This window comes from Zootoca vivipara, chromosome 17, assembly GCF_963506605.1.
Source record: "Zootoca vivipara chromosome 17, rZooViv1.1, whole genome shotgun sequence".
In the NCBI taxonomy this organism is placed as follows: Eukaryota; Metazoa; Chordata; class Lepidosauria; order Squamata; family Lacertidae; genus Zootoca; species Zootoca vivipara.
The window spans coordinates 32498656-32511299 of NC_083292.1; the positions used below are offsets into that span (position 1 = coordinate 32498656).

A 12644-nucleotide genomic window follows, 5' to 3' on the forward strand; every position below is an offset into this window, starting at 1 on the left:
TTTTTGGCAGGCGATAGAGCAAGTAGGTCTTGGAGTGGGTGGGGTCGGGCTTGACTTCCACACCTGCGAAGGTAAACGCAGGGGAGATAACGGGGTGAGACGCGGTGGGAGGACGACATGGAGAAGAATATAAGAGGTTGGAGGGAAAGAAACCCTGCAGCCCAACAAAAGCAGATAAACGTGCTAAGCCTCCAGCTTGCCCACAAAGACGACTCCTCTTCCTCCGTGTGTCTGTGTGTCTTTATGTGTGTGTTGCTGCTGCTGCTGCTGCGACACGGCCTCTACTACTTACCCCTCAGGGAATCGGTTTATTAAATCCACATTTCTATGTCATTGAATTCATAAAATGTATACGGTGGCGGTACCAAAGAATGTAAAAGGAAGATAAGAGTCACTCTCTCTCTTCCCCCCCTCCCCACTTCCTCACCTGGGCACGCAGCTGGGCGAGCTCCGGTCCACCTCCCAGGTGGCGTAAAGGTTCATCTGAACCGGGCGCCCCCCTGCCGTCGCCACCGCCGTCGCGCCTGACCCGGGAGCCCCCGAGCCGCCTCCCCCCGGGGCCAGAGAGCCGCCTCCGGGGCCGAGAGCGGCCGGCTGAGACAACGAAGGCGCCGCCGCCGCCGGAGGAGCAGGAGGAGGCGGCAGCTGCTGCTGCTGCTGTAGCACCGCCGTCGGCGGCGGAGGCTGCCCTGAAACGCTCTGTGCAGCCGGGGACGCCGAAGAGGCTGAGGCGCTGGATGCCGGCTGGTGCAGCGAAGGCGTGAGCGAGCCCCGCTGGCCGCCGAGCGCCCCTCTCTCCGCCATGGCTGAGGAGGAAGACGACGACGACGACGACGACAACAACAAGAGTCTCCCTCAATCCCCGCTAGCGCCGCCGCCTCGCCTCAGCCGCCGCCTTCTTTCCCCTTCAGCGCGCGGCTAGGTTTGACTCCTGTTGCCCCTGCAGGCGCGCTCCCGAATAGGAGGAGGAGCAAGTGAGCGCGAGGCCGCTGGCGGAGGAGGAGCGCGTGCGCGAGAGGCAGCGAATTTGAGGAACGGTTGCTTGGGAAAAGGGCGGGGAGATTTGGAGGGGTGGCGGCGGCGGCGGCAGTTGCGGGCTCAAACCCAAATTAAAGGGGGCGCTCGCGCGCGGGGGAGGACAGCGATTGGGCGCCTTGACGGCTCTGCGCGCGCTGATTGGGTGGAGCGATCTAGCGCTCGCGCTCGCGCTTTTACAGTGTGTATTTCTCTCGCGCACGCCTTTTCCCCGCCCTCTTCTCTCTCTCTCTTTCTCTCAAATTCTTTTCTCCTCCAATCGACCCTCACTTCCTTCCCTTCACTCTTAACAAGACGTGCTCGATGCTTTCCTTAGGGGGAAAGCCCACGCTACACGTCCCTGTATTTACACGTTAAATTAGAAACGGGTGGGGGTGGAGGGAATCCGTATTGTGAAGGTGTATAGAGTATATACTGTTCTGTACTGTGTTATTTTTTACGACAAGGCTGTATATTGTCTCCCTGCTTATTTAACTTATATGCAGAATACATCATGTGAAAGGCTGGACTGGGTGAATACCAAACCGGAATTAAGATTGCCGGAAGAAATATCAACAACCTCAGATATGCTGATGACACAACCTTGATGGCAGAAAGTGAGGAGGAATTAAAGAACCTTTTAATGAGGGTGAAAGAGGAGAACGCAAAATATGGTCTGAAGCTCAACATCAAAAAAAAACAACAACCTAAGATAATGGCCACTGGTCCCATCACCTCCTGGCAAATAGAAGGGGAAGAAATGGAGGCAGCAAGAGATTTTACTTTCTTAGGTTCCATGATCACTGCAGATGGTGACAGCAGTCATGAAATTAAAAGACGCCTGCTTCTTGGGAGAAAAGCAATGACAAACCTAGACATCATCTTAAAAAGCAGACATCACCTTGCCGACAAAGGTCCGTATAGTTAAAGCTATGGTTTTCCCAGTAGTGATGTATGGAAGTGAAAGCTGTACCATAAAGAAGGCTGATCGCCGAAGAATTTATGCTTTTGAATTATGGTGCTGGAGGAGACTCTTTAGAGTCCCATGGACTGCAAGAAGATCAAACCTATCCATTCTGAAGGAAACCAGCCCTGAGTGCTCACTGGAAGGACAGATCCTGAAGCTGAGGCTCCAATACTTTGGCCACCTCATGAGAAGAGAAGAATCCGTGGAAAAGACCCTGATGTTGGGAAAGATGGAGGGCACTACGAGAAGGGGACGACAGAGGACAAGATGGTTGGACAGTGTTCCCAACATGAGTCTCACCAAACTGCGGGAGGCAGTGGAAGACAGGAGTTCCTGGCGTGCTCTGGTCCATGGGGTCACAAAGAGTCAGAAACGACTAAACAACAACAATTTAGAAGGCATTTATATACCCCTTAGCATTACAAAAAATATATATCTTAAAGCAGTGTACAGTATAACAACAACAACACTGAACCAAAACACAGCCAACAACCAGTAAAATAGTACAGTAACAAAAGAATAAAACAAATTCGGAAGATTCAAGGAGGTAAAACAGGGTCCAGCCTTGCAGGTCAGGGAAAGCGGGAGAGAGAGAGAGAGCAGTCTTCACAATATATCTGAAGCAACTTATCATTGCTGCTTCACCTATGGCAGAGAGGGAATTATTATTATTATTTATGTATTTATATGCTGCCCATCTGACTAGGTTGTCACAGCCACTCTGGAGGGCTCCCAACAAAAAATAGTAGGGAATGGCATACTGTATACAGTATTTCCCACTTTCTGCAAGAGCCTTCAAAGCCAATTATGACATTTATAAAGTACTGTACATAGACGGTGGCGGCGCAAGAAGAAAATGGGGGGACACAGAAGAGCCAAGTATATTTCTAGGTGGACAAGTTGTGTCCCACGTGTTAAGATCTCTGAGAGAAAAATAACAGTCTCTGTTGAGGTAGGAGCACCACAGTACTTAAGCCCACCACTTCCTAGTTTGGAAGATTGCTTGCCCTCTCTCCTCCTATGGTACCACCCAAGTGAAAGGAAAAGGGGCAACTTAAATGTAAATGCATAATTAGACATAAACACAGCATATATTTGACACTGGAAGGGGGAGCAATACAGTACTAATGGTGATTTTTTTTTCTCAGTCCAGTTAGTACTGTACCTGTCCTCAAGAGCGGGAAACAGTTAAAAACATAAACACATTGCTATTATGCAGTGCCTATAGCAGTGGTCCTCAACCCCCGGGCCACGGACCGGTACCGGTCTGTGGATCAATTGGTACCGGGCCGCCCAAGGAACATTTAAATACAATTAAATTAAAATTATTAAATCAAAACAATCTAAATAAAATATAAACAATCAACGTCCCCCTCAGCGGGCCGCGGTAAAATTATCAAACGTTGACTGGTCTGCAGCGATAAAAAGGTTGGGGAGCACTGGCCTATAGGACCAAGGTGGTTTCCAGCATCTTAAAGCCTCACAGATTTCTTATGGTATAATCCAGGGGTGGTGGACCTCAGTGCCAAATGTGGCCCTCTGAGCTTCTCTGCTTGGCCCTCAATACTCTCCCAAGATAATCCTGCCACAGCCCTGCTCTACACACATTTGCATCACTGGGAACGGGGAGAGAGAAATATGTGTGGCGGGTGTATAAATTTATGGCTTTTGTGTGTCTGGGAAAGTACCCTACTGTAAAAAGGGCCAAAGTCACACATGTTGCTGCATCCACTTTTGCTGCTTGCCCCAACCCACCCCTGGCATATGGTCCTCAAAACACCCATATGTGTCAAGAGCCTGTCCACCAAAAAGAGGATCCTGATTGGCCCAGGATTCCTCTTGCATGGTAGAACTATATATGCATGATGTATACAGATCAGATCGTGGAGGACAGATCGTGAAGCTGATGTATACAGATCAGATTGTATACAGGACAGATCGTGAAGCTGAGGCTCCAATACTTTGTCCACCTCATGAGAAGAGAAGAATCCTTGGAAAAGACCCTGATGTTGGGAAAGATTGAGGGCACTAGGAGAAGGGGACGACAGAGGACAAGATGGTTGGACAGTGTTCTCGAAGCTACGAACATGAGTTTGACCAAACTGCAGGAGGCAGTGCAAGACAGGAGTGCCTGGCGTGCTATGGTCCGTGGGGTCACGAAGAGTCGGACACGACTAAACAACAACAATACTGTAGTCATGTATAGCACAGATGGCACCAATGTGACTGCCAGGTGTCACCCGACCCCAACCTATTTGTCTACATGCTGCCAAGTACAGTCATAAGGAGTTTTGCAGTGTATTGTCATCAGTCTACCACTGATACACATAACACTATTTTTCAATTTCCTCCCCAGCAGTTGAGATGATAGGTGTACAGTATTCACTCATCATGTGCCTAGTCACAGTGATGGACTAAACGAGGACCAGTCAACTGAGGCTCAATTCAAACAAGATGCTGTTAATAGGTGGTTCCTCTGGTCGGATAAGTGGTGTACAGCCCTACCAGGTTCAACTGGTGGCCCAATTGCTCCTCTATCTGGACAGTAATTTGTGTTCTAGTAACCTCCAGATTAGATTACTGAGATGCATTATACATAGGGCTGCCTTTGTTGAAGAATGCAGCAGCAAGATTGCTGACAAAAATGAGGCAGTAGTGAGCATATAATGCTACTTCTGGCACAGCTGCAGTGGCTGCCGATACATTCCCAAACGCAATTCAAAGTGTTGGTTTTAACCTACGCAGTCCAGGAAGGCTCAGGAAATCAGTCTCAATTCAAAGCACCAGTGATTTACCTTTGAAGTCCTATACAGTATATGGTTTGCAGCCAAGATCTGTAAAGAACCACATGATCTTGCCTTCCCAATTAGGCCACCAACAGAAGCCTCACAGCTGAAAGAAGTGTGGTTATTTGGAACAGAAGCGTTTTTTGGCCTCCTTACTTGGAGAGGCCCACTGGGCCCTCTCCTTTCACCAGCATTCAGTTATTCAGCGTTCAGTGCAGAACATTCTGACTTTGATACCTTTTCAGTTTGTTATTAAGTTGTATTCAGGACAGAAAGGAGGGAGATAAATATGCATCTATGAATAATAAAAATTGCCCTTTTTAGATTTCATTTACCAAAAAGCAGAACAGAGATGAGGAACCCATTGCCCAGGGGCAAGGAGCCTTTTCCAGCCCACATATTCCCTTATGGGAGTCAGATACCAGTGGCAGGAGGGGCCAGACATAAAAATGGGTGGAGCAACAGATTTGATTTGATTTATTTCTATTCCGCTTTTCCAACACAAACTCAAAGCTTCAAATGTGAATCTTACCTTGGCACATTAGGTTAGATTCTACACACATTTATATACCCTCCTCTATACCATAGCTGCCAAGTCTCCCGCTGAAAAATGCGGGATCAGCAGCGGGGCGGCACTGGAAGTTGCTTCTACACGTCTGGGCATGTCCGGACATGCGTAGAAGCGACTTCCGGTGCCGCGCTACCCATGTATGGGCACCAGAAATTGGGCAGCGCCAGGACCCAAAATGGAGCCTCCCTGGCAGGTAGGAAATCCGGGGGAATCACAGGATTTTTTCCAATCCGGGCGGCCAGCGGGAAACGGTTTAAAATACGGGGGTTTCCCGCGAAAAACGGGAGACTTGGCAGCTAGTGGGTGTGGCCTGGGGAGAGTCCCAAGGACCAGCTAAAGTTGCATGGAGGGCCACATTTGGCCTCCAGGGCTAAGGTTCCTCATCCCTGCTGTAGCCCTCCAGATGTTGCAGGACTGCAATTTCCATCAGCCCTGACCACTGGCCATGCTGGCTGGGGCTGATGGGAGGTAGAATGCAACATCAGGAGGGCCCCAAAGGTCCCCCATCCCTGAAACAGCTGAATACTAGACAGTAGCAAAAACAGCCCCATGCCTGCATATTCAGCTTCTGGCAAAGCTTAAAGAATCACACTCACAAGTAGAACAGGAAGAGAGGTTTATTGAACCAGTGTTATTTTAAATATTTGCATATTCATGTCAACAAGCTGAGGGCAAGAATAAATGCTCGCAACTGTTTTCTTTGTTATCTGTCAGATTATTCGTCATTCTCATAGTCAGCTGGGTTCTTCCTTTTAAGACGTTCAAATTCTTCGGTTCCCCAGGAATAGATGACATAGGCCACGACAAAGGCTTAGGAGGTTAAAAAAGAAACACAGTTAGCTTTACAACTACAATAAAAACAACCAAGACTTATGTTCATCCAGCTCCACCGTTCTCAGTGGTCCCAAAGGTCTTTTTACTCCCTTGCACATGACTCTGCCGTTTCCCTTCCTGTCCCTTATACCTGGGATTGCATCCCAAATCACCTGAGTAGTATCTTTCTCTCTTACAACCTTCATAACCCTTATCAAAATCACTTATCACCCTATTGGCACAGCCCATAGTCTACTGCAGGCATCCCCAAACCTCGGCCCTCCAGATGTTTTGGACTACAATTTTGGACTACAATTCCCATCTTCCCCAACCACTGGTCCTGTTAGTTAGGGATCATGGGAGTTGTAGGCCAAAACATCTGGAGGGCTGCAGTTTGGGGATGCCTGGTCTACTGTAACAAAGGCTAAATACATGTTACCAAAATAATCACATATTCTTCTGCTATGAAGTACCATTCCAGCAAATAGTTGGGAATGCAGTACCATCTTTTATAAAAGGGATGGAGAACCCGTGGCTCTCCAGATGTTGGACACCAACTCCCATACACCCTGACAGCATGGCCGGTGGTCAGGAATTATGGCAATTGTAGTCCAGCAAGATCTGGAGTACAAGAGGCTCCCCCACTCCTGCTTAATAACATGTACAAGTAGGAGTTTTATAATCATGACAGCCCAGGACAGTGATGGGCAACCTTTTGAGCTTGGTGTGTCAAACTTCGCCAAAAAACCGAGCATAACTCAGGTGGTGTGTCACTTCGAGAAAAAAACCACAATTTCGCAATATTTATAGTTTAAATAACAAAAATGTATAATTGTAATATATAACTGTATTTAATAAACCAAAAACTAATTATTTAACCTAACCAAACCAAAAAACCCTTATTTATCACAAAGTGCCCAGAGTTGTTGAGCTTTTGGGGGGGAGCTGCTGACCAAAGTTTTGGAGGTTTTTTTTGGGGGGGGGGGTAAAAAGTTGCTTTGCTTTTGGAGGGAGATGCCCCAAAGCTGCTGCACTTTTTTGGGAGGGGGAAGAGAACAGAAATGAATGATGAATAATACCTTCACTGGAACTAACACACAGCTGACATAGTCTGCCAAAGCGCAAAAAAACCAGCACAGAACGGGTTAAAAAATGAACACTCTTACACCCAATCATCGTCTGCCAAAGAGCCAGAAAAAGCACAGAAAGGGTTAAAAACCAATCTCTGGCTACCAGCAGCAACAACAACAACAAAAAGGATCTGGGTTTTAACAGCGGAGATAAGCTGTAGCGTGAGGAGGAGTGGGAGAACAAATGGGGGGAAAGAAACAACAGCGTGAATGGGCCGATGGGGCGCGTGTCAGCAGTGAGGGCTCTGCATGTCACGTCTGACACGCGTGTCATAGGTTCGCCATCACTGGCCCAGGATATGGCAAGTGCTCTGACATTCCACATTTCCTTAAAGATGCACTGTTAGCTCTACATATATTTGTGTGGCCTAGCCCCATCTGTCTATTTCTATCCCCCTCTTTGACTAAAATGAAAGCCATTTCCAATCCATTTTTTAAGAAAGAATAGTGTTGTTTTTTAAGATGACAGTTTGTTTGTTGCCATTTTCTTCTGCATTGATGAGTTTTTCAAGAAAAGTATTGCAATGGAAGCAAATAAAGTTATGTATTAACACATGAGTAGCCAATGTGGTGCCCTCCAAATGTAGTTGGATTACAGCTATTCACCCCTTACCACTAAACCCTAAAAAGTTACTAACCTGCAATATATATATATAGGTGTGTGGGTGTGTGCTGGGGGTTGGCAGGGAGTTTTTTCACTCTTGCAAGAGCACAGTACATTAATTTTTTTTAAATGCTTTATTGATTTTCAGTTACAAATGAGTTAGATATAAAAAAGGAGAAAAGAAAAAAGAATAATGATAACAACAAGTTGGAGGAGCCTAGTAGATTTTTATGCTGCAAAGAGGAGGTTTCTCTTTTATGGCAGCCCACTTGGTTTCAATTCTGGGCACAGAGAAGGAATAGAATCTGCCCCCACTCTGCAAGCCCACTCACTCGCCTGCACAGAATTACTTGTTGCCTATGGCTACTAGGCTAAATACATAAACACAGGGGCATGGAATCTTTTTCAGCTGAATTCCCTTCTGGGGGCCACACACCAGTTGTGGGTGGAATCAGAGGCAAAAGTGGGTGGAGCAATGAATGTAAACATTTGCATCTGTATACTAGATTAGTTTCTAAACACGCACACACACACACACCATCTCTGTCCTCCATCTTGACATGCAAGAAGTGTTGTCAGAATTCAAGGACACAATCCAAGCCAGGGAGAACCAGTCAAGGAGGGTACAAAGTAGAGCCAGGAGGAGAGCGGTCTGGAGAGTCCCAAAGGCCAGAGAGCGCTTGAAAGGCTGCATTTGGCTCTCAGCTCCAAGCTTTCCCACCCCTGCATAAACTACCAAGACTGGATCTATCTTTTCACTGAATTGTTTGCTATAACCTGTAACCCAAAATACTGTACTTTTAATTAAATCCGCCGCTGCCGCCTCCTTCCATTGGTCCCTGTCAAACTTGCCTTCCCATAAAATTAGCTGCTGACGAGTGATATTTTGGTATCAATATTTTTAGGGGAATGTTGAAGATTTTATTATTTTTTCTTTGTAGCTTTCAGTGGCTTGTGTAAATTGGGCTGAAGTGATTATGTTCTAAGTTGCCGACAGAATGCTAAGCTTGTGCTGTACTAGTTCATTTTTTGTGTGCTGATTCTTTAAGATCACCACAAAATGTGGTTTCATCCAACTCACTTATAGTAGCCAAGTTCATTGATTTCTGTGGGTCTACTACTCCAAGTATGTGTTAGTTGGATGCAACCCTATTATGAAGTCTGGTTGTATCATATTTACTGTAATTCTTTTAAATGGTATTCAGACTGGTTGTCTCTGCTGTTGCATTTCACTTTGCGAATACAGTGGTACCTCAGGTTAAGAACTTAATTCGTTATGGAGCTCCGTTCTTAACCTGAAACTGTTCTTAACCTGAGGCACCACTTTAGCTAATGGGGCTTCCCGCTGCCGCTGCCGTGCAATTTCTGTTCTCATCCTGAAGCAAAGTTCTTAACCCGAGGTACTATTTCTGGGTTAGCGGAGACTGTAACCTGAAGCGTCTGTAACCTGAAGCGTATGTAACCCGAGGTACCACTGTATATGTAGAGAGAGGGGGGTAGTTTTTGTCTCTGTAGCATTTTTAGTGGTTGGTCATCATGCTGTGATGACAGTCCGAGCCACTAGAAGATTTAAAAGATACACAGATGGAGCAGGGGCTTGGAAGCTGGCCCTTAGAGGGACCCACCTCAGAGCCTAAATAGGTCATCTCAGGGTTGAGGAGAGTACAGCGGGAGAAGGAAGGTAACACTATGCAAGAGGCTGCTAGCACTAATATAAAACCTGAAGACCTCAGGACTTCATAAACTGCTGTCAATGGCTGCAACAGCATATGAATTCGTTGAACTATTGAAATGCACTACTTAAATGCTAACTATCATCATCACTGATGCTAAAGACGACTAATTGCTAATGAGATTTTGTAATTACAGTAAGGAGATTATAATTCCGGAACACGTGGGAGAGTAGACTGTTATTGCCACTGTGTACTGACTAAAGGAGATTGTCACCTTGCTCTGCTCTCCTGCTCCATCTAGTGCTTCCAATGTAGAGCAAAGAGAGCTGTCTTTTATAAATTGGGACAGGCTGCCCAATACCGTTTCTCTGAAAATAAGACGTAGCCATAAAATAAGACATAGCAGGATTTTTAAGCATTCAAGGAATATAAGCCGTACCCCCAAAATAAGACATAGTGATAGGCGCAGCAGCAATGCCGGCCGCGGCAGGAGGAGGAGAAAAAAAATAGACATCTCCTGTGTTTTTTGGGGAAAAAATAAATATAAGACGGTGTCTTATTTTCGGAGAAACACGGTAGCTACCAGGCTAACTTCAAGGTGTTGGCACAAAACCCTGTATCTTATCTCTTTGTTATCCTTTCTTTTTCTTTTCTACTTTCTTTTTGTTTCTGCTTTGCTCTGTTCTTTTGTGGTCCTCTACTCAGGGTTAAGAAGGGGTTAGCATGCAGATGAAAAGTGATGGATAGTGGATGAAAAACCCTGTTTGGGAGACAGGGAAGGAAAGCTCTCTCATAGCGGGAGGCTGGAGAAAAGAAAATACCACTGTTTTAAAATGGGGCTATGTGAGATCTAAACAGTACTCCATCTGATAATCTGGCTGCTGCATTCTGGACCAACTTAAGTTTCCAAAGTACTGTAACTTCAAGTTAATTCATAGGAAGCTATTCATAAATGAAATAAATAATAACAATAATGAAGTTCATCTAATCTGCTCCATGCCCTCTTTGCAATATGATGGCAATGAAGAAACTGCTCCCCCCCAATGCCATGTTGCTCCAGAGCAGGAGTCAGCAAACTCTTTCAGCAGGGGGCCAGTCCATTGTCCCTCAGACCTTGTGGGGGGCCGGACTATATTTTGAAAAAAATATATGAATGAATTCCTATGCCCCACAAATAACCAAGAGATGCATTTTAAATAAAAGGACACATTCTACTCATGTAAAAACACCAGGCTGGCCGCACAAATAACCCAGAGATGCATTTTAAATAAAAGGACACATTCTAATGTAAAAACATGCTGAGTCCCGGACTGTCCGCGGGCCGGATTTAGAAGGCGATTGTGCCACATCCGGCCCCCAGGCCTTAGTTTGGGGACCCCTGCTCCAGAGACTGCCTTCTTCTGACACCAACATCTTGAGTACTTCCTTTGATCTTCACTTTGAACATCAATGCACTAATCCTGAAGAAAGAACCAGCCCTCAAGGGTAACACAGAGCACACAAGCAAGAAGCAAAAGGAGCAGCCTAAATAATTTTGTAACTTACGAGGCACCACCCGGAAGACCTGTGAACTGAACCGCCTCCAGACATTAAGAATTCCTTTGGAGAAGTAGTTTGGAAAAGCTCTTTGTTCAAATGGAGACAAGCTGTAGGTGATCACATGCCTAACTCTCTCCAAGTTTCCAAAGTGAATACCCATTTTGGCAGGCTGTTCTGCAAAAGGAAACAGGAATGACAGAAAAGTATAGGATTAGCAAAACATTGCTGAAGTGGAGTGCATTCTCCCAACATTTTAACTTTGCATAGGGGGTTGTTTAAGGGAGTTTTCCGGTGACTCACTTACAATATAGTGTGAAGCAAGACCAAGTATCAACCTCTGACTATATCTGCATGACAAAAAGAGGTTAGCATCTCTCAGAACCACATGGACCAGGAATGGGGAATCTCTTGCCCTCCAAATGTAGTTGTGCTACAACTCCCACCAGTGCCACCCAGCAAAGCTAAGGGTCAAGGACAAAGGGAGTTGCCGTTTTTATTATTATTCCTGCAATTTATTACCTATTCTTCACCTTAAGGTCCCTGGGCAGGTTACAACTCTTAAAACACGCTAGTAACATTAAAAACACAACATTACATAACATTAAAAACAACTTTAAAATTCCAGAAATACAGTGGGCCCTAAAAATATACACATCGTGTCAAAAGCCAGGGTAAAGAGGTGCATTTTCCCCCAGCATTCACCAGAAGCTATATAATGAAGGTGCAGGTGGGGGGAGTTGCCCTGCTTGTAGTCCAGTAACATCTGTGTAAAACAGCCTTTCCCAATCTTGGGCCCCAAGGTGATCTTGGACTACAACTCCCAGTAGCCCCAATGGTCAGGGATGATGGGAACTGTAGTCCAACAACGTGTGTGGACCAAAAATTGGGGAAGGTTGGGGAAACAAGACTGAGCTAGAGGGACTCATGGTTCCAGGGAGCTTCTAGTGTAGGCATAGGCAAACTCCGGCCCTCCAGATGTTTGGGACTACAATTCCTATCACACCTACCTAACAGGACCAGTTGTCAGGGATGATGGGAATTGTAGCCCCAAACATTTGGAGGGCCGGAGTCTGTTCTAGTGGGTGCTGTTTACACTGGAGTAAAGAGAGACCGAGGACCCTTAACAGGGGACTCCTGAATCCTGAGAGTATAAAGGCCGGGGTGATAGAACCCTTTCCAACCACATTTCCGCTTCTACGCACCCGCTCAGCTCCTCGCAGGAAAGGTCACCGGTTCTCACTCCAGCATCAGCAAAGGCAACAAGTCCTCCTTTCCCTTTTCCGGTCCCAACAAGGTCACTTCCGGTTTAAACGACTCTATAGAATCCCTATCAGGCCAGCCTGCCCGCGACGTACTGCTGAGCATGCTCACTGGCAACCGCTGAAGTCGACTCCCGGCCCTCACGCAGAACGTCGGTTTATGGGAGCTTCCTAGTGCGCTTACTACGCACGCGCAGCTCGCTCCGCGGCCGCTGTGGAGTCGGCTGCCCTTCTCTCTCCTTGGGAGGAGATGGGGACGGATTTTCCCCTTTGCCCATACCTACAATG

At 46.4% G+C, this 12644-nt stretch overlaps 2 protein-coding genes across 4 annotated transcripts in view; both read right to left on the bottom strand.

Moving 5' to 3' along the window:
- PACS1 (phosphofurin acidic cluster sorting protein 1) overlaps nt 1–931 on the bottom strand; it is an 80177-nt gene extending 79246 nt beyond the window's left edge. For all 3 annotated transcript variants that reach the window (XM_060269481.1, XM_035097679.2, XM_035097680.2), the window contains exon 1: nt 428–931. In XM_060269481.1, coding sequence (XP_060125464.1) covers nt 428–804 — 377 coding nt within the window. In that variant the 5' untranslated portion in view covers nt 805–931. The remainder of the gene's footprint in view (nt 1–427) is intronic.
- A 5006-nt stretch (nt 932–5937) lies between these two features.
- LOC118076129 (cytochrome b-c1 complex subunit 8) lies at nt 5938–12455 on the bottom strand. The gene is made up of 3 exons (XM_060269887.1): nt 12300–12455; nt 11104–11271; nt 5938–6148 (listed from the first exon to the last, which is right to left on the bottom strand). The coding sequence occupies exons 2-3, from the start codon at nt 11255–11257 to the stop codon at nt 6054–6056; spliced, it is 249 nt and encodes an 82-aa protein (XP_060125870.1). The 5' UTR covers nt 11258–11271; nt 12300–12455; the 3' UTR covers nt 5938–6053.
- Between the last annotated feature and the right edge of the window lie 189 nt (nt 12456–12644).